Source organism: Galeopterus variegatus, unplaced genomic scaffold (assembly GCF_000696425.1).
Source record: "Galeopterus variegatus unplaced genomic scaffold, G_variegatus-3.0.2 Scaffold3304, whole genome shotgun sequence".
NCBI classification, from domain to species: domain Eukaryota; kingdom Metazoa; phylum Chordata; class Mammalia; order Dermoptera; family Cynocephalidae; genus Galeopterus; species Galeopterus variegatus.
The window spans coordinates 50,364-77,744 of record NW_007729415.1 but is presented as its reverse complement, the minus strand read 5'-3'; the positions used below and the strand labels follow the sequence as shown (position 1 = coordinate 77,744).

The 27,381-nt window shown below is 46.7% G+C and overlaps 2 protein-coding genes across 3 annotated transcripts; one reads left to right on the top strand and one right to left on the bottom strand.

Moving 5' to 3' along the window:
* Nucleotides 1-9,055: 9,055 nt before the first annotated feature.
* Nucleotides 9,056-22,234, top strand: KCTD13 (potassium channel tetramerization domain containing 13). Of its 2 annotated transcripts, none has more exons than XM_008584557.1 (6): nucleotides 9,056-9,488; nucleotides 10,964-11,133; nucleotides 18,588-18,677; nucleotides 18,767-18,819; nucleotides 19,447-19,642; nucleotides 21,484-22,234. In XM_008584557.1, the coding sequence occupies exons 1-6, from the start codon at nucleotides 9,245-9,247 to the stop codon at nucleotides 21,718-21,720; spliced, it is 990 nt and encodes a 329-aa protein (XP_008582779.1). In that variant the 5' UTR covers nucleotides 9,056-9,244; the 3' UTR covers nucleotides 21,721-22,234. The 2 variants fall into 2 exon arrangements, with proteins under 2 accessions (XP_008582779.1, XP_008582781.1); XM_008584559.1 differs by having other exon boundaries at nucleotides 9,076-9,488; nucleotides 19,447-19,594; nucleotides 21,484-22,228.
* ASPHD1 (aspartate beta-hydroxylase domain containing 1) lies at nucleotides 22,172-25,809 on the bottom strand. The gene is made up of 3 exons (XM_008584560.1): nucleotides 24,819-25,809; nucleotides 23,157-23,270; nucleotides 22,172-22,652 (listed from the first exon to the last, which is right to left on the bottom strand). Exons 1-3 carry the CDS (start codon nucleotides 25,696-25,698, stop codon nucleotides 22,543-22,545), a joined length of 1,104 nt encoding a protein of 367 aa, XP_008582782.1. The 5' UTR covers nucleotides 25,699-25,809; the 3' UTR covers nucleotides 22,172-22,542.
* Between the last annotated feature and the right edge of the window lie 1,572 nt (nucleotides 25,810-27,381).

The window sequence follows — 27,381 nt, the reverse complement described above, 5'->3', positions numbered from 1 at the left end:
TTATTCTTCTCGATGCTACTGCAAGTGGACTTGTTTTGGTAATTTTCTTTTCAGATTGTTCATTGTTAGAATACAGAAATGCAACTTAATTTGTCTGTTGACTTGGTATCCTTCTATTTTGCTGAACTCATGTAATGTTTCTAACTTGTTTTTGTGGATCTTTAGAGTCTTCTACATGTAATATCATATCATCTGCAGAGATAATTTTAATTCTTCCTTTCCAATTTGGATGCCTTTTATTTCTTTTTCTTGCATAATTGCCCTAGCTAGAACTTTCAGTACTACATTAAATAGAAGTGATGAGAACAGGAATCCTTGTCTAGTTCTTGATCTTAGAGGAAAATGCTGTGGATCTTTCATATATGGCTTTTATTATGTTAAAATGGTTTTCTAGTTTGTTGAGTGTTTTTTGTCAATGAAAGGTTTTGAATTTTGTCAGATGCTTTTTCTGCATCAATTGAGATGATCATGGTGGGGTTTTTTTCCTCTTCATTCTGTTAATGTGATGTATTACATTGATAATTTTTTGTGGTGGAACCATCCTTGCATTCCAGGAATAAATCCCGCTTGGTTGTGGCTTATAATCCTTTTAATATGCCACTAAATTCAGTTTGCTAATATTTTGAGGATTTTTGCATCAATGTTCATAAGGGATATTGGTCTGCAATTTTCTCTTCTTGTGGCATCTTTGGCTTTGATATCAGGGTAATGCTGGAATCACAGAATGAGGTAGGAAGTGTTCCTCTCCTTAAGTTTTTCTTGGAAAAGTTTGAGAAAGTTTGGTATTAATTAATTCTTTAAGTGTTTGGTAGAATTCACCAGTAAATCCATCACATCCAGGGCTTTTCTTTGTTGGGAGATTTTTTTTTTTTTTTTAAAGATGACCGGTAAGGGGATCTTAACCCTTGATTTGGTGTTGTCAGCACCACACTCACCCAATGAGCTAACCAGCCATCCCTATATGGGATCCGAACCCACGGCCCTGGTGTTATCAGCACCACTCTCCCGAGTGAGCCACGGGCCGGCCCTGTTGGGAGATTTTTGATCACTGATTCAATCTCCTTTTTGGTTATAGGTCTATTAAGATTTTCTATTTCTTTGTGATTTAGTCCTGGTTTAGGGTTTTTGTTTCTAGGAATTTGTCCATTTTGTGTAGAGACCTGCCACAGGGGTGGAGCCACCGCAGAGGCCATCTACTAGAGCAATGGCAAGCAGAAAAGTGAGGTCAGAGCCCCCATAGAGAGCCCCCACCAGGGAAATGTCTAGTAGAGCCAAGGCAGCGGGGCTGCTGCCAGAACCCCAGAACTGCAGGGCCACTGGTAATGTGCAATGCAGGCCTGGAAAAGCCACAGGCAATAGCATGGCCCACTGGGCTGTGCCTGGTAGAGCTGTGGAAACAAGGCTACCTGATGCTTTGGGGGCCCAGATGCCCAATTGTGCCCAGGATGCAGGACTTGGAGTTAAAGAACATTATTTTGGAGCTTTAAGACATAATGTCTGCGCTGCTGGGTTTCAGACTTGTTTGGGACCTGATTTTCCTTTCTTATGGCCTATTCCTCCCTTTTGGAATGGGTATGTATACCCAACGTCTGTTCCACCACTGTATCTTGGCAGTAGATAAATTTGGTTTTGTTTTTCAGGTTCACAGCTAGGAGAACTTTTGCTTTTGGTCTCAGATGAGACTTTGGACTTTTAAGTTGGTACTGGAGCAAGCTAAGACTTTTGGGACTGTTGGGATAGAATGATTGTATTTTGTTTGTGAGAGGAGCATGAGTTTGGGGGGGCCAGGGGTGGAATGATGGAGTTTGGATGTGTTGTCCCCTCCAAAACTTATGTGGAAATTTGATCTCCAATGTGGCAGTGTTGGAAACTGATTGAGTCATGCGGGCAGATCCCTCATGAATGGATTAATGCTCTCCCTGGAGGAGGAGGGGTAATGAGTGAGTTCTTGCTCTATTAGTTCCCGCGAGAGTTCATTGCTTAAAAAGACTCTGGCACCTTCTTTCTCTCTTTTGCTTCCTCTCTCTTGATTCTTCTCGCCATGTGATCTGCTTGTACCCACCGGCTGCCTGCCGCTTTTCTGCCATGAGTAGAAGCAGCCTGAGGCCTGTGCCAGATGCAGCTGTCCCAGAATTGTAAGCCAAATAAACCTCTTTCCTTTATAAATTACCCAGTCTCAGGTACTTCTGTTATAGCAATACAAAACAGACTAAAACACCCTGTGAGGTCTTCTTTGATCCATTGGTTGTTTAAGACTGTGTTGTTTAATGTCCACAAATTTGTGAATTTTCCAGTTTTACTTCTGTGATTAACTTCCAACTTCATCCCATTGTGGTTGGAGAAGATACTTTGCATGACATCTATATTTTTAAATCTACTGAGACTTAATCTGTAGCCTAATATATGGTCTATCCTGGGAAATATCCTATCTGTACTTGAGAAGAATAAATATGCTATTGTTGAGTACAGTGTTCTATATATATATCTGTTAGATCTAGTTGGTTTATTGCTTTGTGTAATTTCTCTGTTTCTTTACTTACCTTCTGTTTAATTGTTCTATCCATTATTGAGAATGAGGCTGGCTAGTTAGCTCATATGGTTAGAGCACTGCTTTATAACACCAAGGTCAGGCCAGCCCGTGGCTCACTCGGTAGAGTGCGGTGCTGATAACACCAAGGCCACGGGTTCGGATCCTATATAGGGATGGCCGGTTTGCTCACTGGCTGAGCGTGGTGCTGACAACACCAAGCCAAAGGGTTGAGATCCCCTTACCAGTCATCTTTTAAAAAAATAAAAAATAAAAAAAATAACACCAAGGTCAAGGGTTCAGATCCCCTTGCTGGTTAGCCTCCAAAAACAAAAAATGAACAAACAAATAAAACCCAAAGAAATGCAATACAAAATAATGAGACATCAAATACCATGCAGCTGCCAAAAGAAACAAAAAGAGAGAGAGATGTTGAAGTCTCTAACTTTTATTATAGAACTATTTCTCCCTTCAATTCTGTCAGTTTTTACTTGATATATTGTGATGGTCTGTTATGAGGTACATAAATGCTTATAATTGCTATATCTTCTTGCTATATTGAACCTTTTACTAATATATTATGTCCTTTTTTCTTGCAATTTCTTTTATGTAATTTTGCAATTTCTTTTATGTAATTTTGCAATTTCTTTTATGCAATTTCTACATTATTATAGCACACCTGCTCTCTTATGGTTACTTTTTGCAAAATATCTTTTTCCATCCTTTACTTTCAATTTATTTGTGTCTTTAGATCTAAAGTGCGTCTCTTGTAGACAGCATACAGTTGGATCATGTGTTCTTATCCCATTCTGCTAATCTCTGTCTTTTGATTACACAGAATTTGATCATTTACATTTAAAGTAATTATCAGGTGGCTAGTTAGCTCAGTTGGTTCAAGCAGTGCTGTAACACCAAGGTCAAGGGTTTGGATCCCCTTACTGGCCAGCTGCCAGAAATTTTTTTAAAAAGTAATTACTGATAAGGAAGGACTTCTGTCATTTTGTTATTTGTTTTCTATATGCCTTATAGTTTTTTTGTCTCTCATTTCCTACATTGCTGTCTTTTGTGTTTAGTTTATTTTTTGAAGTGAATTGTTTAAATTCCTTTCTCATTTCCTTTTGTACATATTTAATAGCTACTTTATTTGTGGTTACCAGGAGGATTACATTTAACATCCTAAAGTCAGAACACTCTAATTTAAATTTATACCAGTTTAAACTTCAATAACATACAAAAACTCTGTTACTTTACAGCTCTGTTGTCACATCTTTCAGTTGTCGATATCACAAAATTACATCCTTATACATTGTATGCTCCCCCAAAATAAACTAATAATTCTTTTAAGTGAATTAGTGTCTTAAATTATTTAGAAAACAAAGTGTGGAGTCACAAACCAAAGTTATAAGGCTGGCTGGTTAGCTCAGTTGGTTAGAGCATAATGTTATAACACCAAGGTCAAAGGTCAGATCCCCATACCAGCCAGCCAGCCATCAAAAAAAAAAAAAAAGAAAAGGGGTGTGGGGGGGCTGGCTAGTTAGCTCAGTTGGTAGACCACAGCCTTATAACACCAACGTCAGGTTCAGATCCCTATACTAGCCAACCGCCAAAGAAGAAAACAAAACAAAACTAAGGTTATAATAATATTAGCTTTTAGATTGTCTTAGTCCATTTGTGCTGGTATATCAGAATACCACAAACTGGGTAATTTGTAAGGAACAGAAATTATTTTCTCACTGTTCTGGAGGATGGAAAGTCCAAGATCAAGACACTAGCATTTGATCTGGTGAGGGCAATCTTGCTGCATCCTCACATGGCAGAAGGCAGAAGGGCAGGCTCACCAAAGACTGCATGAAGACTCTCTTTAAAGGGCCTAATTGCATTAACAAGGGAGTGGCCCTCATGGCCAATGTTTCATATTTGTTTCTTATGCAGAAACTGTCCAGGCATCTAAAGATTATTTGTTAATTAACTTAATCATTTGACTAAGATCTTAAAATTTATTAAGGATCTGAAAATTACAATTTTAGCTAACACATTAAATCCTTATGATTTGTAACATTGTAAATAGTTTACAAAATTAAACCTTCAAAGGTATTAAAAAAGACACTCATCATTCCTTTTAAATATAACTATATATTTTTTGGTTTAATTTGAATAATATATGAAAATTATGATTATTTATTTAACTCATAAAATCAACATAAAAATTGAGAATGTTTATCTAAATCATGAGAAAATTAACCCTGATCTTGTACAAATCAAAATATTGTGTTGGCATTATGTTTACATGGCAAATTAAAATGTAAAGAACTGGGCCAGCCCCGTGGCTCACCCAGCAGAGTGCAGCGCTATGCGCTGAGGCCACAGGTTCAGATCTTATATGGGGATGGCTGGTGCACTCACTGGCTGAGCATGGTGCAGACCACACTGCACCGAGGGTTGCAATCTCCTTACTGGTCAAAAAAAAAAAAAAATATGTAAAGAACTGCATCATGCCAAAAGCTCCTCTTTTATCTTAGAATTAAGGTCTTTTCTTATCTGGTAACTAAAATAACAAAGGCTATTACATAAATATACTTTTTAGTGTCCAAAAAGCAAACTTATTTATTTATTTATTTATTTTGCAGCTGGCCAGTATATTTTAATAACTTTTTATTTCTTTTAAACATTTCTAACTGTTTAACTGGACCAGATTTCTTTGGAGTATGCATAGAACTGAACATAGAACTGAACAATTTTTTTTTTCCTTTTTGTCTTTTTTACTGACCGGTAACGGGATCACAACCCTCAGTGTTGCGCCCACACCGCGTTCAGCCAGTGAGCGGGAACCGGTCTCCACATGGGATCTGAACCCTCGGCGGGACCGCCGCTGCACTCCCAAGTGGCGCACTCTCCAGTGCGCCACCGGGCCGGCCCGAACTGAACAATTTTTTGATTAGTTAATCTTTACAGCTTTCCAAGACAAGGGGGAAAAAGAGAGGAAAATGGACAGCAAGAAACATGAGAGAGAGCTACTTCAGACAAATATGAAAGTATCACTCCAAAAGGCTAAAAGTAAGTTCCCTTTGCAAGGAGAGGGAAAATGAAATATTGCCAATGTTAAACAAAATAATCTCTATTTCTGACAAAGACGAAGAATCTCCTCACGAGGGTTTCTTCCCTTCTTGTTCTGAGGTGACTCCCAAATGAACAATCTTATTCTTATCAAAAGTTCCCCCAAATAGCTACTCTAATTCCCAACTGTCCTTGGTGAAATTGCATCATTTAGAGAGACGAGGGTTCAAGTTAGTCTAACTGTGAGAAAACATTGGAACAGGTCTTTGGCCCAGTTTTAGTTGAGATGAGGATCCATAAGGATGGTGCTTGTGCAACTTTGTATACCCAGAACTTGGCCAAAGATGATCATCACTGATCAGAGGCCAGAGAAAACCTCCTGATTCTGCAGAGGAGAAATGAAACAAAGCAGTTCGCAGAGATACAGACAAAACTGAGAAAGAAGTCCTTATAAAGGTTTTGAAATAGTGACCTCGGGTAAAGTTTATCCAAAGGACACTGGTCTGAAAATACCTTCTCATACAGCCTTGGCATCTGGCTGTAGGACAGACTTACTGGCCCTTGGTTGATGAAGCATTTTTCTGATTTATTCTGATAACGAATGAACCCCTGGGATGCTAACAAGCTGCAGTTGGTGCTCCCAACTTCTTAGAGGGAGAAGTAGTGTGCAGTCACCAGAGATTGAGAGTAATAGGCTTGTGATGCCCTTAGACATCCAGGGCTACACTCCTGTCCTGTCCACATAGACTTTCCCTCTTCTAGAGAAACAACACTCTAAACATTAGACAAGGAGACAGACCATAAGAACAGGTGGAGAAGGCCAAAAAAACAATTTAACCAATGAAAAATAAAAATCTCATCAGATAACCAAAAAGTCCAGGGGGACCTTATTCTAAGAGATTTAAAAAAAAAAAATGCTTAAGGGTCTTAACAAAACATCAGCTCCTTTTAGAGAGAACTTACCTCCCAGTCATGGGCAGGATGGCACCTCAAACAGACACGGGGGTTTCAAATTTGCACATAATTACTACAGTCAAGGGTCTCAGTCCAAGGCAGTAAGGGCTTCAGCTGAATCTCTGTGGATTCTCCATTTCTGACATCACCCTCCAGCCAAAGACTACCAGAAATGCAACTGTAGGGCCGGCCCGTGGCTCACTCGGGAGAGTGCGGTGCTGATAACACCAAGGCCCCGGGTTCGGATCCCATATAGGGATGGCCGGTTCGCTCACTGGCTGAGCGTGGTGCTAACAACACCAAGTCAAGGGTTAAGATCCCCTTCCCGGTCATCTTTAAAAAAAAAAAAAAAGAAATGCAACTGTAGGGCCGGCCCGTGGCTCACTCGGGAGAGTGCGGTGCTGATAACACCAAGGCCCCGGGTTCGGATCCCATATAGGGATGGCCGGTTCGCTCACTGGCTGAGCGTGGTGCTAACAACACCAAGTCAAGGGTTAAGATCCCCTTCCCGGTCATCTTTAAAAAAAAAAAAAAAGAAATGCAACTGTAGGGCCGGCCCGTGGCTCACTCGGGAGAGTGCGGTGCTGATAACACCAAGGCCCCGGGTTCGGATCCCATATAGGGATGGCCGGTTCGCTCACTGGCTGAGCGTGGTGCTAACAACACCAAGTCAAGGGTTAAGATCCCCTTACCGGTCATCTTTAAAAAAAAAAAAAAAAAAAAAAGAAATGCAACTGTAGTTGAACAAGGAAGATCAGACACCACAGACATCTCAGCAAGTTCATCCAAGGGGGAATCATGGACATCTCCGGAAGTTCATGTTAGGAAGGACTTATCACAGGATTTGGGCTTGCGTTAGGTGATTTCCTAGGAGGGTTCAAGAAAGGGAGAGATTTGCTGTAGGTTGGATGCTTTCAGGAAGCAGGGAGAATTTTTTTGATTATCTTAACAATTCTTATCTAGAAGATGGGAGGAATGAATCAGGACTAAAGCTGTTTGGGGTAAAGCAGCAGCAGTCATTTATACTATGGGACAGGGGCTTCGGCTTGGTCATTTTTGTGGTTTGGACAATGTTCTTGTTTTTGTGTTTAGACATGATTATGGAATGGTCTTTTTGTTGTTCCGTCAGTTATAGAAAGTGATCTTGTCTGATATTGGTGTTTTGTGAAATAGTTTATGCTCAGCAGGACAACATGACAGCCTCACTGTTGATGCCAGGCCAGCTCTTAGCAACACCAAGGCTTCTGGGGAGAGTGCAAACCAGCTCCCAGTTGCCAGTAGCTGCTTTTCTCTTTTTCACCACTACACTTGAAAAATCAGAATTGGCAACCCCTTTGGTAGAACATGAGCTCTCCAGATCACCATAGTCCCCTTTCTCCCCAATACCTTAAAACTGGTCCACTTCACTCATTTACTCTCTTACCTGTTCCCTGCAGGCATTTAAATTTGCACCCCTCGCTAAGCAGAAAAGGACAACCAAGCCCAGAGAGATGTGCCTTGCCTAGGATCTCCCAGCTGGCAGGGTTAAAACTAGAACTCTGACTCCGTCTTTGGTTTTCCCTCCAGCAACCCCCACCCCCGCTATACACGAAGTAAATTATTATATCTCTGATGTATCAGCCTCTAAACTGGATGCAGGTTGGGTTAGATTAAAATACTTCTCGTCAACGAGTCCTAACTTATTTCTTCTTTCTTTCGGGGTTGGGTGCGACGTCTCGTGACATTAGCTGAGATTCTGGAACTTTTGCTCAGCTGCTGCGGCCCCCCTGACGTTCTTTCTGCAGCCCCCCTGACATTCTTTCTGCTCCTTCGCCCGTGTTCCTGCCTGAGGGTCTTCTTGGTCTGCCCTTCCCCCTTCTTGCCACACTCTTCCTCACATCTCCGCACCGCCGCGTCTCAGCGGCCCCTCGTCAGAAAGGCCTCCAGTGCTCGGCGCCCGAGCACCACTGCCGGGAAGCCACCCGCCTTCGGCTTCCTTGAAGAGCTGCCCTCCGCACTTCGCAGTTCTTTTTTTTTTTTTTTTTTTTAATCCCATATAAAGATGACTCGTAAAGGGATCTTAACCCTTGACTTGGTGTTGTCAGCACCACGCTCAGCCAGTGAGCGAACCGGCCATCCCTATATGGGATCCGAACCCGTGGCCTTGGTGTTACCAGCACCGCACTCTCCCGAGTGAGCCACGGGCCGGCCTGGCACTTCGCAGTTCTCACAGGTGGCCAGGCGCGCGGGGCTGGGAGGAGGGACGCCTCCCTTCTCTTGACCTCAGCTTCCCCTCCACGCCCGCAAAGCGCTCTGAGAAGAGACCCAATCACAGGTCGGGGACTACGCTTTTCAAATCGGGCAGGCGCGAGCTTCCTCCATCTGGTCCCCAAGTGTCGCAAGAGAAGCGCACCTCGCCCGGTTAGAGCGACCCCAGCCGGCAAGCGACATCTCAACTGGCCCCCCTCCGCGACCACTGCGCATGCTCCTCAGCGCAGTACCGCCCCCCCCGTCAGGGGTGGGGCCTGCACGCGCCTGCGCAATTGCCCGGCGCCGGTTTCCGGGTGGTGCGAGAGCGATGGGGCGGCGGGCCAGTATTGCCGAGTAGCGGCGACGAGTGGGCGTGAGCGCCGAGCGGGCTGGCCTGAGGTCTGGGGTCCGGGGGCTTTGGGGAGCCGGCCAGAGGGCGCGGAGAGAGCCTGGGATCGCCGCCCGCTGCCGCCACCTAGCATGTCGGCCGAGGCCTCAGGCCCGGCGGTAGCCGGGGCCCCGTCGCTGGAAGTCCCTAAGCCCTCGGGTCTCGAGCCTGGTTCCGCCGCCTACGGTCTCAAGCCTCTGACCCCGAACAGCAAGTACGTGAAGCTAAACGTGGGCGGCTCGCTGCACTACACCACGCTGCGCACCCTCACGGGACAGGACACTATGCTCAAGGCCATGTTCAGCGGCCGCGTGGAGGTGCTCACCGACGCCGGAGGTACACGCGCCGCTCTACTTGTGCCGTCCTCCATCCCCCAGATCCCCAACTCCCTTTGCCCCCAGTGTTTCGTCACCCAGACTCCTCATGCCTCTTCTGTCGTCTCACTAACTCATTCTCACTTCCCCCCTGCCCCCACATCCCATCTAATCTCCCCTTTCTCGTTCATAATCTCCTTCCTCCCCCAATCCTTTCCCCCCAGCAATTACCAGCATTTATGGAACCCCTAACTCTGCCGAGTGCTGCGTTAAGTGATTCAACATGTCACTTCATAATCTTCATGACTATTCTCCCACACTTCACCCCTCAGCTCGAAAGACTTGGGAGCCTTCCGTGCTGCCAGCAGCACCCTTCCAGGCAACCTTCATCAGTTTCTTCCAAGTTCCCAGCCTTTTGTTCCCCTCTCTGCCTCAAAACCACTAACAGCCAGCCTGGAAAGCTGGGAGATCTTTTCTGTGTCTGTGTTCCCTTAACGCAGGTCCCTTTACACTCTAGGAATCCATCTGTAAATGCAGATTGTAGAAGGAGAAGGCTGCCTTGGGTTTGCCAGGGACACCAAGAGTGGAGGGTGGACAGTTCTCCTTGGCAGGTGAACCTTACGTTCTTGGAGTGTTGCATTCAAGTTTGGGCCCCACAATCCCAACTGAGGCTTTAAAGATTTTTTTTTTTTGTGGGGTTGGGGGAGGAATTCAGAGGGAGTTAACAATGATTGTGAGAGCAGGAAAATAAAAATTCGGGAGGTGGAACTCAGCCTTTAAATATTGAAGGTGAAGAATTTATTCAATAAGTATTTGTAAAGTACCTGTTAGTAGATACTTTGGTAAATGAATCTGACAAGATTAGCCTTATGGAGTTCCTTTTTTTTTTGAGACCGGCCGCACCGGGCTCAGCCAGTGAGCGCACCGGCCATCCCTATATAGGATCCGAACCCGCAGCGGGAGCGCTGCTGCGCTCCCAGGGCCGCACTCTCCAGAGTGCGCCACGGGCTCGGCCCTGGAGTTCCTTTTTTTTAGGGAGGTGGGAGTAGGGAAGTCCAATAAGCAAGTAAACAAACAAACAAGAATATATATAATCGTCTCAGATAGTAATAAGTTCTATGAAGAATATAAAGGTTAAAATGGCAGTGAACAGGTGGGTGGGGTAGTAGACATTTAAATTAAATAGGATGGTCAGAATTTAACGCCAGGGGTTAGAAGTTTGTTGATGAAGTAATTCTGTAAGACCTTTCTTATGTTGAGCGCCTCCTGACCGTAGAAAGTAGATTTGGGGAGAATTTATTCTCTGAGGTTGAGTATGTGTAAAGCCTATGGGAGAACTCACCGGAGATGTTTTAAAGGGATTTTCTTGGATGTGGCAGAGGTTTGAGACAGATCAGTATTCAGACTTTCTCGTGACTTTGGAATCCTTTTTTCATAAAAATTTAGTAGCTCCAGGGCCCCCAGCAAAGCCGTTCTTCCCGCTGCTTTCCCCACCAGGTTGGGTGCTGATCGACCGGAGCGGCCGCCATTTTGGTACAATCCTCAACTACCTGCGGGACGGGTCCGTGCCACTGCCTGAGAGTACCAGAGAACTGGGGGAGCTACTAGGTGAAGCGCGCTACTACCTGGTACAGGGCCTGATTGAGGACTGCCAGCTGGCACTGCAGGTGAAGGTCTTCCTCCCTCTTCTCCATGCCTATGATCCTGAGAGAGCTGCCCAAACAGTTAAATATTAGGACAGAAAAAAGGAGATATGGGGTATGGCCTGGAGAGCCTGGCTCTGATTGGCCATAACCCCAGAGAATTTTGGGTACTGTCTTCTGCATCCATGCTGCCTCAGGCAGGTCTCCCTCACCACCTCATGCCAGGACTGTTGAATAAATAACTGCTCTCTGCTGCTTGCAGTTCCTACCTACCCAGCCAGTCCGGCTGTTACACTGTTATCTGAGTAATTATCCTTAAACACAACACCAATCTCTTCCCTCCCTTGCTCAGCAATCCTAAATAGCTCCCTAGTGCCACTAGGGGAAGAAAAAGTCTAAATTGAAATATAATAACCTCCATGATCTGGTCCTATCCTCAGAGGCAGCATTCTCCCAGGTCCCGCATCCCCCAGGGGCTTCTAATTCTTTTTTTTTTTTTTTTTTTTTTTTTTTTTTTTAAAGCAGTGAAATCCTTATCTCAAATGAAATCTCATAGAAGCAGAACTACTCTCAATAAAACAGGGTTGGGGGTTCCAGAGCCCCACCCGCGAGGCTCCACTTCTGTGGATCTCTTAGGGTTCTGAGGAGCAGAGCTTGGAAAGTACAACCAGGACATAGGGGCTTTGTGTCACTTTTGTCACAATTGAGTGACCTTGAGTGAGTCAATTCCTACCTCTGGCATTCTGTCTTCATGTTCCGAAAAATAGGGAACCAAGAAAAATAAGTACAATGTAGTGAGTTTTACATAAATCCCTTTATTCTGTTCTACTTTTACGATGTTAAAATGTCCTTTCTTTTATAATACAATAAAATAGTTGATTATAAATTTCTTTTTTGGTGCCCTTCATAGATTAAAAAGTGGCAACTCTGAACAACTTCCTCTTATCTCAGGGAATATTTATTCCTTCTTGAAATACAAAGATGTACAGTTCCTTTGGACAATATATCCATGTTTTTCGAACTTTCTGACTGAAGCCCACAGGAAATAAGTTCATTTTAGACTCATGTATATAACTGAAATAAGAGTTTTATAATGATTCTTTTAGTGAAATGTACCATGATACAGTTTTTCTTTCTGTGTTTGGAACCCATTAAACTTATTTTGTGACCCATTAATGGGTCACCACTTGCAGTTTGAAAAACATTGAACTAGATCTTGGAAGTGTGTTCCTGCTCTATAGTTTTAAATCTAGCTAGAGTTATTGCACACCCACTGTGTGTCAGGAGCAATTCTGCTGTCTGCTTGTGTGTACCTTTTGTACCCTTGTTTGTCATAAAAAGCAACGAGGAAGTTGGATGATGCATCCAAGTTCAAAGAGCCGTTAAGAGGCAGAGCTCAGACTCAACCCCAGGATATCTGACTCCCAGGTGCACTGCTTTGCTTCCGTGCTCCAGCTTCCTCCTTTCTGGGTTTCCCTGAGACCATTTGCATCCCCACCCCACACAGCTCAGCACACTTCACAGTGTGTGGCACTTAATCATCACCAGTCTATGCAGATCTTTTTATTATATTTTTTTCTTCATTCCCAATCCCCTGCCCACTTCTCTTTTCCCCAGGGGCACCCATACAATTCTAATGTTTTGATACATATGCTTGGATTATGTTTGTACCCTAGAAAAGCTTAAAGCATTGTGTTGTGTATGTATGCACTTTAAATTTCCATAAATGCCATTGAGCTATAGATCGTGTTCTGTTTCATAGTTTTTTTATTCAACACTTTTTTCATGATCTGTTCATGCTATTGTGTGTACATCTAGTTCTTTGCTTCTAATGGCTGTGTAGGAATTTATGATGTTTATTCACCATATTTTATTTATACATTCCCCTGAGGCTGGAAACCTTGATTGCTTCTCACTTCCTGCCCCACAAACAGTGCCACTGTGGGCATCCTATGTCTCCTTATGGTCTTGTGCCAGAGTTTTTCATGATTGTAGCTGGGAGTACAGTTGCTGGATCACAGGACACATGCAATCAAATTTCAGCAAATACCAGAGTGCTGTCCCCAATGATTATAGTACTTTATAGTCATGATCAGCAGTGCCTAAGATCCCATTTCTGCATAGTATCTTCAACAACACATGGCATCATCCAGCTTTCTAATTTTGGCAATCCGATGGGTGTAGAGTGATCTCATTTTCATTTGCATACCTCTGATTACTAATGAGGTTGAACATCTTTTCATGTACTCACTAGCTTCTTTTGGTTTTTTTCCCTTCTGTGAATTGCTTATGCATATTTCTTACCAAATTTTCTACTGAGTTTCTTCTCTTTTTCTTGTTGCTTTGCAGGAGATGAGATCCTTGCATATTTAAGTTTTGTTCCTAGGGAGAATTAAACCCTATTATATAAGGGCATGTTTATACATGCTGTAGGCTATGTATTGGACATAATAAATTAACTTTTCTCCTAAGCATCTATAATGATACTATTTACCTACCATCGTTAGGAGAGTTCAGAAAATACTCACATTATTTGCTGGGTGTTGAGATTCAGGTGAGGAACCCCAGTTGAGAAAGTCTGTTCTAGATAATAATTCCTAGTCGGTTTTAGATATTGTCAGTATTTTCTCTTAGAATATCACCTGCCTGTGACACCTGGTATTGAATAGAAATCCTTAATTTTTAAAAAATTACAAATAACCATTTATTATTTTTAAGGCAGTTTTTTTTTTTTTTTGAGTCGTAGAAATTTAGGAAACATAACTAAAAAAATAAAAGCACCCAATATCTTTCCAGATCTTTTCCTGTGTGTGTGTGTATTTTTGCCAAAATACAATCATGTTGTATGTACTGTTTTGTAATCTGCTTTTTGTTGTTGTTGTTAATAATTGCCATCTTTTTGTATGAATAAAATTTTATCTAACATCCAGGGCATACTCCAATTTCTCCAATTGTTCTAGAAATGTTTTTTTTTTAACTGGTTCATCTAAACCAGGATCCAATCTAGAGCCTCACATTGCATCTGGTTGTTAAGTTCTGTAAGTCTGTCCCACTCCAGGACAGTCCCTTTCTTCTCATGATGCTGACTTGTTAAAGAGGCTGCCAGTTGTCCTGTGCAATGACCAGCTTTCCAAACTTGCTTGGTTGTTTACTCATGGTATCATTTGGTTTGTTGCTCTACCCTATCCTTAATATCCTGTAAACTAGACTGTAAACTTAAAGACTTGCTATCAGGTACTGGCCGGTTAGCTCAGTTGATTAGAGCATGTTGCTGATAACACCAAGGTCCAGGGTTCAATCCATGTACCGCCCAACCGCTCCCCCCACCTCAAAAAAAAAATCGAAGACTGGATATTAAATATTTTGGTTAGAATACATTTTAGGGGCTGGCCCTGTGGCTCACTCGGGAGAGTGTGGTGCTGGTAGCGCTGGGGCCACGAGTTTGGATCCTGTATAGGGATGGCTGGTGCGCTCACTGGCTGAGCGTCGTGCAGACAACACCGTGCAGAGGGTTGCGATCTCCTTACCGGTCAAAAAAAAAAAAAACATTTTAGGTAATATTATATATTTCTTATTGGGTTACATTGAGAGACCCATGATACTGCTAATATGACCCACCATTAATGATACTCAGAATTGACCCCTGGATTCAGGTGATGGTGGTTTGATTCCTTCATGGTAGTTATATTTCCTTGTTGCCAACTATAAGGGAATCTGTATGATATTATTTGGGTACTTTGTGAATGGCAGTTACCTATTAACAACACAGCAATTGATAATCCTTGCTAAATCAATAATTTCATTTGGGTTGTAGGGTAATGATAATTTTGTCATTTCTTCAACACTACATGGGATTATTTATAGTCATGCTTTCCATTGTCAACTTGAGAAATTCTTCATTTTAATTTAGCCAGATTCCTCAACATTTTGCCTAATGGTGTATCCTTTTGGGATGATGGTTAAGACTTTTTTTTTTTCCTATTCTACATTTTTATTAGCTTTCTAGTTTTATGTATGACTATTTTAATCTAAATGGGACTCACTTTTGTAAATGTGAACTTTGAAGAGATTTTACTCTTTTTTTTATCCTCCATAGAGAGTGAGCTAGTTTTCCCACTGCCGTCTATCAGGCAGTCTGTAGTAGCAGGCATTCAAGGTGGCTGCCAGTGATTCTCGCCTCCCTATTTGGGCTCTTGTTTAGTCCCCTCCCTCTCTGAATAGGGCTGACCTATGTAACCAATAGGATATTGCAGAAATGATAGTGTGTGTGTGACTTTTGAAGCTAGGTCATAAAAGACATTATAGCTTCTGCCTCTCTCCTGGGTCATTCTGTGGGAAGCCAGCTGTTACGTGAGGACACTGTAGCAGCCCTAGGGAGAAGTCTACATGGTGAGGAACTGAAGCCTCCTGCCAACATCCAGCACAGACTCCCAGCCAAATGATTGAATAATCTCAGAAGCAGATCCTCTCGGCCCAGGCAAGTCTTCAGATGACTGCAGCCCCGACCAGAGCTAGACTGCAACTTTATGAGAAACCCTGGGCTAGGACCATGCAGCTATACCAATCTCAAATTCCTGACCCACAGAAACTGTGCAAGATAATAAATGTTTTTTGTTGTTTTAAGCTGCTAAGTTTATAGTAATTTGTTACCCAGCAATAGATAACAGATTTTGGTTCTTGAATGGGGGTCTGCCATAAAAAACCTAAAATGTGGAAGTAGTTTTAGAACTGAGAAGTGGGCAGAAGCTAGGTCTTTGAGGAGAGTGTTAGTAAAAGCGTAAAGAGCTTTAAAGAGTAAAGAGCCTGTTAATAGAAGTCTGATGACCTTTGAGAAGGCTGCAGTGCGGGCTTACAGAACGGTTAGGGAAAGGTCATTGGAAACTGTTGAAAAAGGAATCCTTGTTATGTAGTGGCAGAAAGTTTAGCAACACTGTCTCCTACAGTAATGTAGAAAGTAGAAAATACAAAACCTAGTGAACTGGGTGGTCTAGCTAAGATTTCCAGACAGAATGTCGTAAATGCCACCTGGTTTCTTGATGCCTATAGTAAAATCAGAGAGGAGAGGGTAAGCTAAAGAAAAAACAGTTGAACAAAATGGAGCCAAAATTGTTGGGTTTGAAAATTCCCAGCCTTTCCAGACAACAGATGGTGTTAAAATTAATATAAGTGGCTTTTAGGCAAAGATGAAATACAGGGCATTCTCAGAAAAACATGGTCTAAAGATGAAGCTTTGAGGATGTGATTATAAAGTCCTTTGTTAAGACCTCGGAAATATCCAAGAAGATGCCTCAGAGAACCATTCAGTTAAATAATAGCACCTCTAAGAAGCCTAAGGGTCTCATCTGTCAACCATCTCAGCACAAGCCCAAAGTAAAGAAGGGTTTATCTTGCAGAGATTTGTGTGTGGCTTTTTCCTAATGAAGTGAACCCCCAAACTTGCCAGTGCAAAAGGAGAAGAAGCCTTTGGACCCCCAAACTTCTACAGGCAGGAAGCAGACTGAGGAAACTATGGAGCTGCAAACGTCTTTCATGAAAAAGGAAGGATGGCTCCAGGCAAAGTCAAGAACCATGGAGAATCATTCCTGAACAGGAGTAGGCATCAGAGAGTTCCCCACATTGTCCAACTGGATTACAGAATTTCTATGGACCAGTGACTTCTATGTGCCTCCAGTTTCCCCCCTTTTTGAACAAGAGAATCCCTAGTGGTTATCCTATGCCTGTTCTACCATTGCATATTGGGTGTGTGGAGGAGATAACGTGTCTCTTTAGTTCGCAGGTCTTCAGAGAGAGAGGAAGTGTACTTAAGGAGCTGTAGTTAAGGAACGGCACCCAAGGAGCCTCATTCCTACCTGAACCTGATTTAGATGACAAGATTCTGTACTTTGAGCTGGTGCTGTAATGGGATGATACTCTGGGCGATCTTGGGAGGGGGTGAGTGCATTTGCATGCAGAAGGGATGTGAATTAGTGGGGGCCAGAGGGTGGACTGTGGAGCCAGCCTCCAAGGCAGCCCCCAGGGATTCTTGTCTCCAGGCAATCATTCCCTTGTGTTGTCTCCTCCCACACTTAATAGGGCTGTCACAGGTAGGTCATAAAAGACAGTGAGGCCTCCACCTTGCTCTCTGGGATTATTTGCTCTGGAGAAGCCAGCTGCCATGTTATGAGGACACTCAAGCAGCCCTGTGGAGAGGTCCGAATGGCAGGGATTAGAAATATCCTGTCAGTAGCCAGCATGAACTTGCCAGCCAGGTGAATAAACTTTCTTAGAAATAATTCCTCCCAAGGCAGTGATGCCTTCAGCTGCCAGCAGCCCCAGCAGACGTCTTGATGACAACCTCTTGAGAGACCCCATGCCAGAGCCACCCAGCCAAGCCACTCCTAATTGTTGACCCACAGAAATGGAAATAATAAATATTTCATGTTAATTTAAGCTGCTACGTTTGGGGCAATTTGTTACACAGCAATAGATAACTAATACACACTCCATACTTCCCCCACTCATTTGCAGTGTCTTTAAAAATATTTCTCACACCTACACTGGTCTGTTTCTGAGCTCTCTACTGTGTTCACTGTCTTTGTTTCTGCACCAGAACTTCTTTGTACTGTATCTTAATATCTGGTAGGGTCAGTCTCCTCTGCTCTTTTTAAAAATTGACCTAAGTAATTATAGACTTTTAGTCTTCCATATTAATTTTTTTTTTTTTTTGGTGGCTTTCCAGTGTGGGTTCCATATTAACTTTAGAAAAAGTTTTTTATGAGTTTCTCAAAAAAAAAAAAAAAAGATCTTCTGGAATTTGTATTAGAATTGCACATTTAGCTTTCAAGGTTGGGAGAGGTAAGAAGGGTTTTGGCATGAAAATTCTAGAAGACAGACAAGAAAGAAGCCCACATGTCTGGTTCTGCTTCTTTCTCCAGCCTCATCCCACCCAACCAGGTTCATTCATTCAACAAATATTTATCGAGTGTAACTGTATATGAGGTACTTACTCCCTAGGTGGGAAGAGACAGACCAAACAAATGGACAGAAAAGTAGAAAATGTCAGGAATTAAGTGCAGAGAAGAAAATGAACTGATATGTGAAGGGAAGGAAGACAAGGAGGCTGCTTTAGCCGGGGATCTTAGGGAGGAGGACTGGCATGTGAGGAGGCACTGTTAGAGCTGAGATTGGATTGGCACGAAGGAGCCAGCCTTCCCTTGGCTGGTGTGGTGCGAGCATCCCAGGCTTGGGGGACAGCAAAGGGCCAGGGCAGGTGCAAGCTGGGTGTGCAGAGGAACAAGACAATCAGTGGGGTTGAAATCCAACAAGTAAGGGGAGGGAGGTACAGGTGAGATTGCAGAGGTCAGATCCTGCAGATCCTTGTGGGTGACTAAGGAGTCTGGATTTTCACCCAAGGGCAACAAGCAGCATTTGAAGGCTTTTAAGTTGGGGAACAAGTGATCTTTGGTTGCACTGTTAACCACCTTCTGCTTCTTCCCCAGCAAAAAAGTGAGAATCTGTCCCCGCTGTGCCTCATCCCCACAGTGACATCTCCCCGGGAGGAGCAGCAGCTCTTGGCCAGCACCTCCAAGGTGAGGCCCCTGAGCCCTGCAGGGTGGAGTCTGAGGGCCTCTCCCTGCAGCATTACCCCCATGCTTTTCCACCCTCTCTCCCCCAACAGCCCGTGGTGAAGCTTCTGCACAACCGCAGTAACAACAAGTACTCCTACACCAGGTGACTGCCATGGCAGGGGGTGGTGCTGGGGCCAGTGGGCAGAATCCTAGCACTGAGCATAACCCTGCTCCTGGCCCAAGGACTACAGGAATGCCTGCCTGGCTGCAGATTTCAGCTCGGCCACTTACCTGAATGCTTTGGGCATGGCATTTCTACTTCTGACCTTCAGTTTCATATCAGTAAAGTGGGGTTCGGGGGAAGATGATGATGGCTGCACATATAGTGCTTGTTGTGTAACAGGCATTGCCCTTGATGCTCTCTCTATATTCATTTACATGATCCTCACAATTGTTTGAGGTGGGTATTGTGACTTTTTCGTTTTACAGACGAAGAGTTTGAGGCAACTTGCCTAGTGACACTCAGTTAAAAAGTGGTGGAGCTAGGCTGCCTGGTGAGGCAGCCTGGCCCCAGAGCCTGCCCAGGGAGCCACTTTGCCATGCTGGGATTTGCAAATGCTGTTTCCCTTCTGAAGCCCACTTAGTCTGGCTTCTGGGTGGAGGAAGCTCCCTGTTGGGCACCAAACTCCTGGGCAGGACCAGAGTGCTGGGAATCTGGGCCCCTATTCTGGGGGGTAGGAGGGAAGAGGGAGGGACACCAGTCATGCTGAGGTCTCCTGGCCTCCTTCAGCACTTCAGATGACAACTTACTTAAGAACATCGAGCTGTTTGACAAACTGGCCCTGCGCTTCCATGGGCGTCTGCTCTTCCTCAAGGACGTCCTGGGGGACGAGATCTGCTGCTGGTCTTTCTATGGGAAGGGCCGCAAAATCGCTGAGGTATGCTGCACCTCCATCGTCTATGCTACGGAGAAGAAGCAGACCAAGGTCAGAGGGGCTCTGGGCCTGGTCAGGGAGGGCTGTGGTGGTGGGCAGGCCCGGGGCCCTGTACAAAGGCAGCTCAGCAGGCCAGGCAGGGGAAAGAGTCCGTCACTGGGAGTAAGGAGCCAGAGTTCTGGGGCCTTGGCCATGTAGCCTTGGGCAGGTCACTTTAGTTCTGTGGGTCTCTGTTTCTCTACCTGTGAAATGAGGGTGTTGGATTAGAGTGGGGTTCTGAACTGAGGCCTGTTGGATGGGTTTCAAGGCTGTCTCCAATCCCTGAAATAGTATGCAGGTTTGGGAGTGTGTGTGCATTTTTCTGTAAGAACATCCATAGAATCCTACCAAAAATAGGTTCTTAAAACCTTATGGCCAGATGGTCTCTTAGAACCCACTCTGAGTTTGTAGGTCCTGAGTCATTAACATGACAGTCATTAGTAAATATTTCCCAAGCACGTACTCTGTGCTAAGCACTGCACCAGGCTCAAAACCCACTCTGCGCTCAGCACTGCAAAGGGCTCGAAACCCACTCTGCCCTTAGTACTGCACCAGGCTTGAAACCAGGGGTGAAATGCCAAGGAAAGTGCAGGCCCTTCCTCACCGGCGCCTGTGAGCTGGGTATGAGGTGCCTCAGCTGCACTACATCCCTCAAAGTCTTTAAGCAGCCAATGCTGTTTCACACCCACTGCCTTCTTGGAATTCTTTTCCCTGTCTGCCTAATGAACTTGTACTTAATCTTTGAGACCCAAGCCAAGCATCACTTTCATTGGGACCCCTTTGCGAGTGAACTTTCAACCCATCAACCCCAGCCAAGTTGGTCACAATCCCTTCTTAGTTAAAGATAGTGTTCATTGTAATCTGTGGGTTGGAGGGAGGGGGGCTGCTTCAGCAGCAGGGTGTTAGCTGCTTGAGGGCAAGGCTGTATCTTTTCCATCTCCCTAGCACTAGCTAGACCCTAGCACTAGTGGGGCCTTTGTCACACAGTGGAAGCTAGGAAACATTTGAATGCGTGCATGCATGAATGAATGCATGACCCACCTTCCAAGAAGCTTCATCTGTAATTGGGAGGACAGGAAGGAAAAACCAATAATTCACATGTTAAGGCCTATGTTAGTTTTATCTTTCCAAGGCCACACAAGGGGAATGCCCCTCTCACCTCTGCCACTTCATCCCTTACTGCTCTCTCTATCACTCTGCCTCTGTTGCATTGGCTCCTTGCTAACCTTCAAATAGTAATGCACTAGGTACAGTCCTGACCCAGAGGTTTTCCACCTGCTGTTGTGTCTTCCCAGACTGCTTTCTCCAGCTATCCACCCAGCTCCCTCCCCTCCTTTGGTCAGACGTCACCTTCTCAGTGAGGCCTTCCCTGAACTCCTTCTTTAAAGTTGTAACATCCCTGGTCATTGCTGTCTCATCCACTTTTCCTGCTGTATCTTTCCCCATGACGTTTATCATCATCTAAATTAGTTTATATTTTATTAAGTGTTTGTCTGAGTCCTCCCCCTAGAATGTAAACTTCCTGAGGGTAGGAACTTTGTTTTGTTCACTGCTGTATTCCCAGTGCCTAGAACAGCACCTGGGATAGTGCAGTCACTCAGTAAGTATTTGTCAAATGAAAGAATATATCAAGACTTGGCAGTGTGGGAGAGAAAACCAATAATCCTGCCTGCCCAACTTCAGAGCTGGGCCTTGAAGTATGACTCTGCTGAGTAAAGAAGTTGCAGAGGACAGTCCAGACCAAAGAACCTGATTGTAAAGGCTAAGGGGTGTGCAGGAGCTGCTTGGGAAGGGGGATTGCTGTGTGAGACTGGACCAGAGGGTAGGAGCTAGGGGTTGCTGGCCTTTTGCAGGTGGAATTCCCAGAAGCCCGGATCTTTGAGGAGACCCTGAACATCCTGATCTATGAGACTCCTCGGGGCCCAGATCCAGCCCTCCTGGAGGCCACAGGGGGTGCAGCTGGTGGTGGTGGGGCAGGCCGAGGGGAGGATGAAGAAAACCGAGAGCACCGTGTCCGCAGGATCCACGTCCGGCGCCATATCACCCATGACGAGCGTCCTCATGGCCAACAGATTGTCTTCAAGGACTGACCTTTGACGCTTCCCATCTTCTTCCTGCCTCTGGAACCCAGTCCCATCCTTTCTTTTCCTCCCCTTCCCAGACCTTTGCCCCGGCTCTGCTGGCCAAGTCGTGGGTCCTCCTTCTGTCCCTTCATTGCATGGTACTGTTCACTTTGGCCCTTCTACATTCATTCCCTCCTTATTGCTAACAACACGGTACATTCCAGCCCCTCCCCTCAGTCAGAGCCCTTCAGAAGGCCAATTCATCCCCATTCTCATCCTACTATCTTTCCCTCACCAGTTGGTTTAGAATGACTTAGATTCCCTTTTTCTTTCTCAGTATGTGCACATGCCAGAGTGTGAAGCCAGCCCCTCATAACATCCCCACACACTGAGCCACGCCACCTCCTTCCCCACCTCCTCCCTCCCTAATTTTGTATGAGGCTGGCCTGGGCCTGCACCAGCTCAGCTACCTTCTCAGTCTGTTTCATATTATTTATTATTTTAATTTTCTATTAAATTATTGGAATAAAGTTGAGTTGAGGGTCTGCTGCTGGCTCCCGGGGAGAGGGACGGGGCGATGGCTTGTATTAGGAGGTACTTGGTTGGTTGTATGGGAGAAAATGTGAGCCCCTGCCCCAAGCCCTTCCCCGGGGTTGGCAGCTGGGAAGGAAGTAGTCAGGAGTTAGGAGAGGATTCACAATGTCTGTTTCTGTGCTCACTGGCCACATCCCGCCCTCAGCCCTCATCCTCCTCCTCCCTCCACAGTGGGGAGGAGGTGCTGGCTGCCACTCAAGCCGTCCCTGAGTGCAGCATCTCTCCAGCCCAGGTGTGTGAAGGGAACACCTTCCTTCAAGGGTCTGGTGCAAAGACAAAGTCAAGAGCCTGGCGCTCAGCCCCAGCCACGTTGGGGTGCCACAGATCCACGATGAAGACCACTCGTGGCCCATCTTCTGGGGAGCCTAGGGCATGTGGGAATGGAAAGGAGAGCAGCTGACGTTAGTTCTTCTATGCCAGAGCACTCACAAGGTAGTCACCAAAGTATACAGTGCCAGGCCCTGGTCTAATCCATTATATGTAGTAACTCTTAATCCCGAAAACCAACTATGAGGTAGTGCCCCCATCATCCCCATTTTATACAAAGTAACTGAGGCACAACAAGGGTAAGTAACTAGCCCAGGTTCTGCAGCTTGTGCAAGAGGTAGGATGGGAACCCAGGTGCTCCAGCCCGAGTCCTGTGCTGTCAATCACTTTGCCATGCCCCTACGTTAACTTATTTAATCCTGGCTGTCACTTGAAGCTGGCAGTTGCCCCACAAGTGATTGGAGAAGCTATGTGAGGTGTTCAAGGTCATGCAGCTGGAAATGGTGGTGCCAGTCAGTTGGGTCTGACTCTGCAACCCTTTAGTTCACTCTCCTTCACTCTTCAGTCCCTCACCACCCGCAGCACGAAGGGAGCCCCTTTACCATTATGAGCCACGGTGTGCAGGAAGGAGTCGTCCACCAGTAGACAGTGCCCCTCAGCCCAGCACTGGGGCTCACCCCCGACCACCAGCTCACAGCCAGGGGGGGTCTTCAGGCCTGTGGGAAGAGACCCGAGCATCCAACACTCCTGCCTCTGTCCAAGGGGCCCACCCTGTTCAGTCAATTAGCAGATCTAAGGGTCTTAAACACTAGGTTCTGTGGCAGTCTCTCCTTGCTGTTTGGAAGGTGACCAGACTATAATTACAGTACAGTACTGGATGAGAGAAGAGCTAGGAGAAAAGAGAAGGCTTCCTGAAGGAAATGGCATTTCTTCCTGGGCTTTCTGACAATTTAACTCAAAAACCTACTTTGTGCTAGGTGCTTTCTTCATATGAAATTTAAAACCTCCATCCTGGCTCAAGGACCACACAGTTGAGTGTGGTGAGAAATCTGAGCAGCCAACTGAGCAGGGGAATAGAAAGACATCCCAGAGGAGATGTGGCACTTGGACATTTGGGTCCTGAAGGCTGAGGAGTTTTTGAGGAGGTAATAAGGGGGAAAGGCATTCTAGATTGAAAGTACAGCCCATATGCGGCATCTGCCAGGATCAGCCAGAAGGCCTCCCTTATTTAAAGCATGATGGGAGGGAGGCAAGAGGAGGAAGGATCTGGACTTGGTCTGGAGGCCAGTGTGCCCCCAAAAGCGTAGGACACATCCAACTGACAGCACAGGAGATGATTTGGGGTGAAACAAGGTCATGCCATGGAATAACCATCAGAACATTGTTCCCTTTTCCATTTTCTTCCAATCTTTAAAATATCAAAAACAAACCCAAGGGCTGAGCCCATGGTGCACTCGGGAGAGTGCGGTGCTGGGAGCGCAGCAGTGCTCCCGCCGCGGGTTCGGATCCTATATAGGGATGACCGGTGTGCTCACAGCGCTCACTGAGCGCGGTGCGGCCAGTCTCAAAAAGTACAAAAAAAAAAAGAAAAAAAACCCAATGATTTTGAGGTGTAAAAAAGAAAAAAATCACCAGAAAAAATCTGGTGCTACCATAATTTTAACACCCCACTAACATTGCTCCTTTTTAAATGAAGCTTCGGGCCTGGAGAGACTAGAGTATTCAACTAGAATGTTAAAAGCTTTTTCTTTTTCTTTTTTTTTTTTTAAAAGATGACCGGTAAGGGGATCTCAACCCTTGGCTTGGTGTTGTCAGCACCACGCTCAGCCAGTGAGCAAACCGGCCATCCCTATATAGGACCCGAACCCATGGCCTTGATGTTATCAGCACCGCACTCTACTGAGTGAGCCACGGGCCGGCCTAAAAGCTTTTTTTTTTTTAAGCTTAAATTTGTTTTTGTGAGTACCGATGATCACTCACAGTTCTATAAAGATTTCTTTTAAATAAATAAGTAAAACACAAAGCGTGGGGAGAGTCAATGTGAAGAAATATAGAACAGGTGGGAAATGACTAGAGCAGAGTTTATGAGGATGGTTTGCAGGTAACTAGAACTGCTGTTGTGGGCAGCAAGGAGCCACGGAAGGCTTTTGAGAAGAGAGGCATATGAGAACCATAGCATAGACAGCTCTGGTGGCAACGCAGAAGAAGGCCTGGAGAGGGAACAGTGGAGGCAAAGAGGTTGTCTATAGGCAGCATCTACTTACCCAGATGGCATCTGACCCGGGCATTGGTGGGCCCACAGCGGGCCTCGAGCCGGGCCCCTGGCAGAAGAACGGAAAAGCCAGCATTGCCGAAGGTGTTGGCACTCATAAAACTCCGTAGCCCTCTCAGTGCCCGATAGGCTCCTGGGCACCGGCGGCAGTTGTTGGGTTGGCACCTGCCTGCTTGGTACAGCAGGAGCTGATAGCACCCAGGGGCCAGGAGTGGGGACCAGCCCCGAGGCAGAGGGGTAGTCCCTGAGAAGTCCCAGCTCACAGCCTCAAAGTCCCGCAAAATGGCAAGGAAGCTGCTCTCCAGGAGTTCCACATCATGCCGCTGGGCATCCCGTGGCACAAAGGGGACTGAAGGTAGGTCTGGTAGGAAAAGCAGGCCTGGGCGCTGAATGCCCAGGACCCCTGGACCTCCCCCAGGGCCTGGACCACCCTGAGCTGCCCGCCTCACCCTACCCATCCCAGCCCAGGAGTAGCGCCTGGCGTAGGCCCGAAGCCGACAGCTCACTAGGCCTTCTGTCCTGGCTCCTTCCCCATGCTCCCCAGAGCTCCCTGGGCTTGGCCTGCCAGCCTCAGAGCATCCCCCAGGCCCACCACTAACACCCGCAGCCCCGCTCCTAGCCCCCAGGGCCTGCATGTCTTGGGAGCCCAGGCGGTAGCAGTACCAGAGGAAAAGGGAAGTGAGGGCTCCAAAGAGCAAGGTCAGGGCTGAGGAGGCCAGGGGCACTGGCCAGGGGAGCATGATAGGCAGGGAGGCCCTGGCCAAGAGGCCTGGGGCATCTTCCAGACCCCAGTTCCCCTGTCCCCCTAGCTCTCTACCTGTCCCCTCCATGGCTGCTCCCTCGTTCCCCGCCGGGCTGTTTCCCTTCCACATTCCCACTTTTGGTTCTCTCCTCCTTAGGGCTCCTTTCCACTTTGTATCTCTCTCCCCTCCTTCGTGTACCTCTAACCTTCCTTTCCTTCTCTCTCTCCTCTACCCCTGCTTTCCCTGTTCCACTCTCCTCTCACTCTACGCCCCCTCCACCCCTCCCTTCCTCTATCGCCCCCTCCTCCTCTGTCTTCTTTTTCCTTCCGGCAGTCTCCTCTTTCTCCCTCCCCCCTCCTCGCTTTTCTTTTCCCTCCTCCGTTTGCCCTTCTTTCTCTCTCTCTCCCCCTTTTAACTTCTAGCTTCCCCGGACAGCAATTCCTACCCCACCTGGACCCGCAGCCCCGGGAACCCGCAGCCTGTCCTCAGTGGCGGCTTCGTTCTCTCCTTCCGCCCACCTCTGTCTTTCTTGCCCTCGCTTCTCTCGACCCGACCCGCCAGTCCTGTCTCTCTCTCTCCCGCTCCCTCTCTCCCGCTCCCTCTCTCCTACTCGCTCCTTCCTTGGAGCCCACTCACCCTGACGTCACTCCTTCCCGCAGCCCTCAGCTTAGCTACCCCAACCCCTCCCAGTGAAAGCCGCAACCAGCCTTGGCGGGAGGGGGAGGGTCGTCTCTGGATTTGCTTCCCCGCCCCCCAGCCCAGACTGGACGCCACGTCCGCTCCCTCTCTCCCGCTCCCTCTCTCCTACTCGCTCCTTCCTTGGAGCCCACTCACCCTGACGTCACTCCTTCCCGCAGCCCTCAGCTTAGCTACCCCAACCCCTCCCAGTGAAAGCCGCAACCAGCCTTGGCGGGAGGGGGAGGGTCGTCTCTGGATTTGCTTCCCCGCCCCCCAGCCCAGACTGGACGCCACGTGGGACGCAGGGGCACCGTGCCAACCTCCAAACGTCCCGCAATGCGAAAAGAAGGGGCGGGGCCTGTTGGAGGGGCGGGGCAAACCCAGGGGGCGGGCCGGCGCTCGGGGACCGCGGGCTGAGGTGCCGTGGCCTGTCCGTCGGTCTGCGCGTCCGTCGATCTGTCGGCCTGTGACCCCCCCGCCCTCTCGGCCTTCACAAAAGCCCCTGGTGGGAGCCTGACCGATAATGAAAGTGGCTCCAGCCGATCGCCGGCGGGGGGGTGGGGGCCGGGCCCTCTGAGGCGGGGCCGAGAGGCGCTGTCCGCGCGTCTGTGGTGCTGAAAAGGGCGTTTCAGAGGCGTTGTGAGGGAGACCGGGAGAGAAAAATCAGAGTTGAAGCCGCCTGGCAGCTGGCCGGTTCAGGTTGTCTGTAAGGGAAGGGATCTCTCCTTCCCAGACCCCGGCCTGTCACTCCTTAGACTTCTTACAAACATGAAAACTCGCCGTTCTCCTGGGGGAACGGAAAGCCCATTCTACCCGTGCTTCTGTAAAAGGCAAAAGAAGTCCCCTGGGGGTCTGGATGTGGAGAGAGGGCATACTGAAGGGCCGAGCAGGCGCGAATCAAGCTGTGCCGCCCCTCGGCGCCTGGGAAGAGGAGATTCAGAATCCAGATGTGCTGGAATGGCAGAGGGAGAGGGAACTAATTGCTGCAGGAACCAGAGAGTTTCCTTTGCCTCCTCTAGAGGCCGCGGGAATGAGGATTACGGTCCTGGCTCATACGATCCCCTCCTTCCTCCATCTGCACTTCCTCCTCCTCCCTCCCCCGCAAACAAATCCCAGGCCCCTCCCTTCGCCCGT

What these genes read in the sequence shown, in the direction of transcription:
- KCTD13 (XM_008584557.1), top strand. Translation starts at nt 9,245, where the DNA reads ATGTCGGCCGAGGCCTCAGGCCCGGCGGTAGCCGGGGCCCCGTCGCTG. An exon ending in AACAAGTACTCCTACACCAG is followed by an intron (nt 18,820 to 19,446) that starts GTGACTGCCATG and finishes GGCCTCCTTCAG; the next exon opens with CACTTCAGATGACAACTTAC. An exon ending in CGGAGAAGAAGCAGACCAAG is followed by an intron (nt 19,643 to 21,483) that starts GTCAGAGGGGCT and finishes GGCCTTTTGCAG; the next exon opens with GTGGAATTCCCAGAAGCCCG.
- ASPHD1 (XM_008584560.1), bottom strand. Translation starts at nt 25,698, where the DNA reads ATGTGGAAGGGAAACAGCCCGGCGGGGAACGAGGGAGCAGCCATGGAG. An exon ending in CCGGGTCAGATGCCATCTGG is followed by an intron (nt 23,271 to 24,818) that starts GTAAGTAGATGC and finishes CTCTTCCCACAG; the next exon opens with GCCTGAAGACCCCCCCTGGC. An exon ending in GCACACCGTGGCTCATAATG is followed by an intron (nt 22,653 to 23,156) that starts GTAAAGGGGCTC and finishes CACATGCCCTAG; the next exon opens with GCTCCCCAGAAGATGGGCCA.